Source organism: Nanorana parkeri, unplaced genomic scaffold, assembly GCF_000935625.1.
Source record: "Nanorana parkeri isolate BGI_ZX_2015 unplaced genomic scaffold, ASM93562v1 scaffold3014, whole genome shotgun sequence".
Taxonomy (NCBI): domain Eukaryota; kingdom Metazoa; phylum Chordata; class Amphibia; order Anura; family Dicroglossidae; genus Nanorana; species Nanorana parkeri.
The window spans coordinates 72,350-80,928 of NW_017309282.1; the positions used below are offsets into that span (position 1 = coordinate 72,350).

Below are 8,579 nucleotides of genomic sequence, written 5' to 3' on the forward strand. Positions count from 1 at the left end.
CCCCCCCACACACACACACATAGCATACACGTGCAACATATTGTGGTGTACACCAGGCACATGCGCTGTAGTGCATTGTTAGAACGCATCGCAGTGCATTATTTTTTTCTTTTGTAAAAAAACATGAATTTAACTGTGGCAGCGCATGGCAAAACTTTGTGACGCATTGCCGTGCGTTGTGATACCTTGTGTTGTAATTAAATATATACGCCTGTATAATTTTATCACAACACAAACACATCACACAAACCATTTATAACATGAATTGCTTATTTACAGTTTAGTCTTCCTTCATTTTTTTATAATCCCTCCTTAGCCTCTCATTGGTGTGGCAGTATTAAAGTAAAGTGTTAGACCTCATTCAGGCGCCATTCACACCAGGGCGGAAGCGTTTTACCATGGTTTCCGCACGATTTTTGAAAGAGCATTTTTGGCTGTTTTTAGTTGCGTTTCAGCGCTGAAACGCAATTAAAAATGCTCAAACGTGCTGATCAGCGCATTTCTATTAAAATGGGGGTGAGGGGTTTCGTGGGGGGGCTCAAACAATGTTGCTATGGGGCTCTAGTTCTAGTTATGCCCCTGTATACTTCCCAGATAATTTCTCTACATTTAGATAAACCACTTTACTGTAGGACTTAAAATGCTTTCTGTGATTGACTTTTAAGTATACTGTTTGCATGAGTTTTAAGGTAACCTATATTTTGTTGGGGATGTAGTCTGTACTTAGATGATTCCTCTAGTTAAGTGGTTAAGTCTTGTATGTTTTCTGACAACAACATAGTTCATTTGTATCTGATCTGTGCATAATATTTTTATTATTATCTCCACAATTATACTTCTGTTCTCTAAGCGTTAAATAAAATTCATCAGAGAAGAGTCTGAAATTGAAGTTCTAAAAATGATTTCCACAGATTGTCTTGCTGCCTCATGTCAAGTCTCTGGACATATTCAGCTCCGGAGGGTCAGGAGATGATGTCAGCAATGCCTGGCAGACATTCCAGAGATACAGATGTACAGAGAACAGCCAAAGTGTTGTGAAAACTCCTCTCACAGATGTCTGCAAAGACTTCCTCTTCAGCATCTCCGCCCTTCTGCATGAGGGGGCCCTGGGTAGGTTTTTGTTTAACTAGTAGTAATAGTGGTAGAAATAAGTAGGAGTAGTAATTCCAGTCTCTTTTCAAAGCAGACTGTCACTTTCATTGTGCTCGTTAGAGTTGTGGTTTCTTTATGTTTAAGAGTTACTCAGTCTAGAAGCACGTTTTACTTGTGACCAAAAAGAAAGTTTGTAGAAGCCATTTATAGCAGGGTTGATAAAGATCAAGCTTGGGTGGCCCTCTAGAATTCACTATTAGTACAATACATACATGTTTTGCAAAGAATAGTTGTCTCTTATGAAAACATAAACTGAAAACATTAGTGTATTTAGTATCTCTAATAAAATGTGTAATCACATTCTTACTAATAAATTAGTGATTTGAATTTGCATATTATATTTGAACAGTTTTAGGAAGTCAGAAATTTGCTGACCTGGGTTATTGTGTATATATCAATATTCTCTTTAGCGTTCTAATTGTTTTCTTATCTTTTATTCCTTATCCAGAATGTCAGTGTGATCCTCAAGGCTCTCTAAGTGCTTTATGCGACCCGAACGGAGGGCAGTGCGATTGTCGCCCAAATGTGGTCGGAAGGAATTGTGATAAATGTGCACCTGGAACTTATGGCTTTGGGCCTAGTGGATGCAAACGTATGTCACAGTTTAGACTTAAATTTGATATCCTATATTGTTCCAGATTTAAAGTAGACTTGTTGCTGTTGCCAGCCGATCATAGCACCATATGGTGGAAGTCTATGATGTTCCTTTTCAAAAATGTTGCTACGGGGTACCATGACAGCCCCAGGTCCCTACAGTATGCAGTTTCCAGCATCTTACAAATGTCAAAGCTGATTAATATGCCACCACACCCAACAAAGCTACAACATTTGTAAATACCAAGACTAGCATTCTTCATGTGCTCCTGAGGTACCTTTACAGCAGCATATTTGAAAATTAACTAATCGGCACCTTATATTGACTGCCAAGGTTTTGAACAGTAATGAAAGGTGCATAGACATTTTACCTTTTTATAGTACTACTTACTTAATTCTAGATTCAATAAAATTAGATTTGTGATATCTTTAATGTATCATCCAAGATTCTAACATGTGAGGTTAGCTTAGTATGATGCTTAGTATTGCTAAATAGGGCTCATAATGCAATGCATTTTTTTATGTTGTAGAGTGGAATAATCCTGGGGTTCCATCTTAAGTGATGAACTCAAAAATATCTGTACAACTGATTATTTTACTGAAATTTAGTAATTTTAAGACATATGTGTTCTTCAATGATATTCCATCCATACAAAGTAGTTTCACCTCTTTGTGTCTTCTTAGCTTGTGAGTGCAATGTTAAAGGATCTTACCATTCCTTCTGCCACCGTGAGACCGGTCAGTGTCCATGTATCCATGGTGCCTATAGAAGACAGTGTGACGCATGTTTACCTGGCTACTGGGGATTCCCTAACTGTCAGCAGTGCCAATGTAATGGACATACTGATGAGTGCAATACCCTTACCGGAGAGTGCACTGGCTGCAGAGATCACACTGAAGGTTACAGCTGTGAAAGGTAGGTTTATTTAATCCACTGTATTGATATCAGTAGCATCATAATGTTTCTTCATTACTGTTTTGTTGGGACACATAACTGGGCTGGTGCATGCAATAAAATATGGTGGATTATGAAAGTTACTTGAACATTGATGATTTGTCCATGTACTATTGTCTTGAGCTGCTTAATAGTCTTTCAATTTTCTAGATGTTTGGCTGGTTATTATGGCGATCCCAGGCTTGGTTCAGGTGATCACTGCAGACCTTGCCCATGCCCAGATGGACCTGGGAGTGGGCGCCAGTTCGCTAGTGGGTGTTACAAAGACACTACAACTGAGCATGTTGTATGTACATGTAATAAAGGTTATACAGGTAAGCTTTTATTGTATTTTAATCTTTTAGTAATCATAAGTTTGTAAGTGTAGTGTTAAAATTCTTATACTAAGCTCATTAATAGTTAAGAACACATTGATCGATGGAATGACTACCGAAGCATAATACAATATTCTGATGTGTAGCCACTTAGTAAGATACGTGGACAGTTGTTTGCACCATTGGGGGGTGTTCCGGTTTTATTTTATTTCTAAGGACAGAAAATTATTGATTTATATTCAAAAGTTCTGTCACTTGCTGCATAGATATTTCAGTAAAGCACTAATGATATTTCTTTTTTTTCCTTCTGTAGGTGTTCGCTGTGACGGCTGTGTGTCTGGCTATTATGGAAACCCAGAAGAAAATGGTGGTACCTGCCAACCTTGTAACTGCAACAATAACATAGATATGTCTGATCCACTGGCTTGTGATAAACAATCAGGAGTATGTCTAAAGTGCCTCCATCACACAGAGGGTGAAAACTGCCAACAATGTCAGCTCGGGTACTATGGCAGTGCAATTCATCAGGATTGTAAAAGTAAGTGTTTATTGGACTTTGCCTTTAAAGTCTAGCATTTTTAAAGACATATGTTAAGTATATATACAGTATGCTAAATAAATCCTGTATGAAGGAAGTATGGAGCCTGTCATTACTGAACTCTACCTCTGAAAATGCTAGTTGCCTGATTGTCATGCAGACCTAATGGCTATACAGATGACTAGTTCTGACTTAATTTTTAAGTTTTCCGGCAAGTATTTTGTTCTAGGTCAGTACTGAGACCAAAGACATACAAGCCACTAACATTTTTTGAAGCAGGTCAGCGACCTCCTCCATATTTCTTTCAGTACAGGTTTTTTTTAAAAATATTTCTGTGTCAACTGTTGCTTGAAGCTAAAAAAAATACACAAGCTTCTTTTTGGGCATCGTTTTGCATTTAATTTTTGGCCCCTTAGACTTTAATGGAAGTGCACGAAAACTCCCATAATGTGAGGTTTACACTCAATCTTGTGCCGAAAAACTGTCACCACCTGGTAACTAGCTTCCCTTTTGGCTAAAAACTAAAACTCTCAAGCCTTAAAAACATGCAAAAAAAACACCTGAAATACATTGAGCTCAAGTGCTAAGTGTGTGTAAGCTTTTTTTAGTCTTTTTAATCGGGTCCAGAAAGATTGGCAAATTAGGACAACTCCGTGTTCGCAGCACATAACCCTGATATTGTGTCAAAATGGATTCTCTTATTTCTCTCCGTGATCATTTGCCTCAATATTTCCTTTGTCTCAGTAGCAGGATATTGTTCTCATTTCGCTTTCCCTTCAGGCAACTTACTAAGAAATAGAATTGCTAACAACAAACAGTTAAAATACACAGAACATGCACATTTTTTACTGACTTACACAAATTTAGAGGGAATATTGTTTGGGAAAATATTTTGTATAAATAGGAAGAATGTTATACTATTATTTTATTGTATCTTGGAATCAAAAGTTCTCCTCTACATTATAGTGTACCTTGTAACAAACTGTCCAAGTACTAATGGTAAACTGCTTGTGGGATACCCATCTGACCTATATCTTGCTGTTTAATCTTTCCAGAGTGTGTCTGTAACTACCTGGGCACTGAACAGGAGCACTGTCAGGGAGATGTCAGTTGCCACTGTAATAGAACCACTGGCCAGTGTCCTTGTCTGAAGAATGTGGTTGGACAGAGCTGTGATCACTGTGCACCAAACACCTGGAATTTAGCCAGCGGAAATGGTTGTGAGCCATGTGGTTGTGATCCAGGTCGTTCTCTGGGGCCATCTTGTAATGAGGTACACATTGAAGAAACATTAGAAAATATAAATAATGCACAATGCTGAGACAAATTAAGCATTTTAAGTGTATAACTGTTTCGGTAATTTGTTTAAACAGTTCACTGGACAGTGTCATTGCATGCCCGGTTTTGGAGGGAGGAACTGCAGTGAATGCCAGGAACTTTTTTGGGGGAATCCAGATTTCGAATGCAAAGGTAAAATATAACTATTTTTGTTCCTCACTTATGTTTTATGATTTGGGGTATTTTATATAAGCATTCTTATATCGGTAGTGACAGTAATTTACATAGTGCTGAGGTGTATCTGTGATCCTTCATTCTTGTCTCCAGTATCCTCAACATTCTACCCATTTTTTTCACCTAAATTATTATTATTATAATACAGGATTTATATAGCGCCAACAGTTTGTGCAGCGCTTTACAATATAAGGAAGACATTACAATTCAAGAGAAGATGGTAAGGAGGGCCCTATGTCTACTCTAATTCCCCTGCATGTCATGAATTTTAGCTCTGCAGTCATCTGCTATGTACATATGACACTACTGAACACACACAAAAATTTAAAGAACAAGTCACCACTCAGTTAAGCAGTTTACCATAATGTGTGCAGGAAAATGATGTGGTTAAGACACCTAATTTTGCTTCCAGCAAAGTCTCCTGTTAGATGAAAGTTCTTTCATTGCCTACAGGTATTGTTGTCCTGTACTGTGGGAAAGCAACTGTTTGTAGGCAGAACCAATTATTTTAAGACTAGAGCATACCATTAGCTAGTAACTTCACTTAGGCGCAAGGCCATATATTATTAATGTTTTAATTATATCACTATTCCTAGGATATTAAAGCTCACCTCTGGACAAACGTATCCTCCTCCCCCCCCCTTCTGTTTGCGCCACTCCTTTTATTATGTGCCTAAGTCTGCCATCACATCTCTTTTGCTGGCGCCTCTTTCGGGAGTGAAGACTGGTGATCCAGAGATGCAGTCTGTGATCTTCTTGTTATGTCATCACACTGTTGCAGTCCTGGAGTCTGAGAACACACTCCATTGGTGGACAGCCAATGAGGAGTATCTGCGTGACCCAGGCACATAAATGCACAATTAGGGAGGGGTAGAATGGGGTGTGGCTAAGACTGACTTTTGCAGGAAAAGGCAAAGTTTTAATATAAATGTAGCAGTCTAACCTCCTGGATCTATATAATTTTACCCTTCCATTTTCATCTAAAGCCTTTCTGGTTGTACTGTATATATTTTCAACCTATGCTGCTTGAATTGATTAGGGTTGTGGCAAACTTTGGTTTAAGGAATGCGCTAGAATGAATCGGTGTATCTAAACACAAAAACAAAAATGTATTATATTGCAGCTTACCAATCCTAAAATGTGGTATCTGCATTTAGTTTTCTTTTTTCCTATATTTTACCTGCTGATCCAGCCATTTTAAGACACTTCCTGTCTTAGAATGGCTCCCCTCTATAGAGGAGCAATGGGGCCACTCTTGCATAGTAGGATTGTCACACTCTGGAGAGGGTAGTGTTAGTTGCACTAGCCGATTTAGATGGAGTTGACTAACAAATTAAATCTGAACGCCTGCTAACACTTTTTAAGCAGTTACTCCGTCCTTTTGGGATAAAGGTTTTACAATAATGAATATAAGCTGACCATTGTAAGTGTTAAATGGTACATTTCATCCCTCTATCTGCCACTTTTGTTGGACAGTTTGGTCCGTTAAAGAAAGTGGAAAAGTAACAGACTTAATGGATAGATCACCAGGTGAAAATTAAGAAAATGAATGCAGCCACCACATTTAAGAATTGTAAGCTGCAATATATTACATTTTTGCTTCTGTATCAAGAAGAACTTTATACATATCAGTTAAAAAAATCTGATAAATACTGGTAAAGTATGACCAAAAAAAGTATGACCACCATCTAATAACTGCTGCCAGTTTTATATAAACATTTACCAAAAGTTCATGCTAGCAATCTGCATAGAGTATATATCTTGTGCATAGGAATAAATGATCAAAGACTCTTATCAAATGGGGACTTAGATGTGATATAAGTGCAGATATTCAATCATAGTCACTAAGGATTAGATAGTAGAACAATAAAACTCACATTTCTTCATACAAAGCAGAATTATTTAATGCAAACATTTCATTAGTCTTTCAGTTTAGATTGTTTCCCCCTGTCTATACAAGTCTTATCTTAAATTACTAACTAAACAAGTCATTAATCCCCTCTATAGAAATGCATTCAACTAGATGATCTATTAAAACATCTCCTGAATGATGAGACTTTTTTCCAGGAAGTAAATGTTTGTTGTATGTTTCATTGATTTTAGCCCTTTCATTTAACAGTCCTCTACAAAGCTGGCCATAGTATGTTTTCTTCATTTTGTCATGCTTTCCTGTATAAAATTCATCTGGCATTTGTTAATTATAGTCAAGTAGTTGGCATTGATAATTGAAGTCATTGTGTGTTGTTGTGGCCTACACATTGCTGAACAGATAAGGCTTTGTAAAGAGTGGTTAGTGAAGACATGCCAAGCTCAAACAAAGTCTTAACTGTTCATTTAGTAATAGAGCTATTTTATTTTGATCAGTGATGGGTGGGATATAGACTTCAGAGGAATGTTGTCATTTATGTGATGTGAATGATAGAGATTTTAAATATTCCACATAGATTTTGAATGTGCGCATCAGCTAATCAGAGTCATTGTTGCTCTGCAAATTCTTTATGATAATGACACATGCAGAACACTTCAACAGTTGAAACTATCTATCGTGTGAGACAAGAATAAAAGCCATCTTGCAGTTTCCATGCACAGGTCTTTACTACATATTTTGGTTGCCATATAGTTGCTTTGCATGTCATTTGCTAAATGTGCTTGATGTTTAAAATGGAAAGCTGCACTGTTGAAGAACAATTTGGTAAAAAGGAGATGCATTGGCAAATTATGGCAACATTTACTGTACATTTTCCTAAATTCTTTATTTAAAAAAAAAGTACTAATAGAAACTGAAAAATGTATGGGATTTAAAGCAGAAATCCAGGTTCTGGTCCTGTGCTACCCACCCACTCCATCCCTAACCCAAGGTTTTTGTTTTTTTCCCCCTATAAAACCTATTACATAATTTCCTGCAGTCTTCTAGCCAATCCAGTGACATCACTGGTCCTCCCTCTTATTCCACAGCGGCAGCAGGGGGGGGGGGCTTTTTTTCCTGGACCAGCTTCGCTCATGTAATGGTGTGAGCACTGCTCAGTCCAGGAGTACTATGAACTGCGTGAAGACTCATCTTTAGGGGTGGACAGAGGAGGAAGCTGGAGACAGCGCTGGAGCTTGGAGAAGGTAAGTACAACCTGGCCACTTTTTCATACAGAAACAACATAGAAACTGGAGTTTTACTTTAAGAGACAGATGTTGTCTGCTCCCTGTGCTTGTGTGCCCTTGGCTTCAGATAACTGCTTTTTCTTTTGAGTGTTTTATTGCACACTGTCAAATTTGTAATATTAGAATTATCATTTCAAAGATGATAATATATAGTTTAATCTCTTTGAAGGGCAAGATAATTGCATATATATTGCATCAAAATGAAATTGTAGCATTAATTTCCTTTTTTGGCTTTTTGGGACATTTCCAATGCTCTGAATATTTTTTTTCTCTGCTTTTTGAGCAGTGCATTGATCTGGAACATGATATATATATATATGTATGTATGTATGTATGTATGTATGTATGTATGTATGTATGT

The 8,579-nt window shown here is 37.5% G+C and overlaps 1 protein-coding gene across 1 annotated transcript in view; it reads left to right on the top strand.

The window, feature by feature from the left end:
• Positions 1-8,176, top strand: part of LAMB1 (laminin subunit beta 1) — a gene marked incomplete at its 3' end in the record, with an annotated part of 29,315 nt that extends 21,139 nt beyond the window's left edge. The window contains exons 18-25 of the mRNA XM_018574519.1: positions 912-1,110; positions 1,601-1,744; positions 2,431-2,662; positions 2,852-3,015; positions 3,329-3,553; positions 4,609-4,826; positions 4,927-5,023; positions 8,091-8,176. Coding sequence (XP_018430021.1) covers positions 912-1,110; positions 1,601-1,744; positions 2,431-2,662; positions 2,852-3,015; positions 3,329-3,553; positions 4,609-4,826; positions 4,927-5,023; positions 8,091-8,176 — 1,365 coding nt within the window. The remainder of the gene's footprint in view (positions 1-911; positions 1,111-1,600; positions 1,745-2,430; positions 2,663-2,851; positions 3,016-3,328; positions 3,554-4,608; positions 4,827-4,926; positions 5,024-8,090) is intronic.
• Between the last annotated feature and the right edge of the window lie 403 nt (positions 8,177-8,579).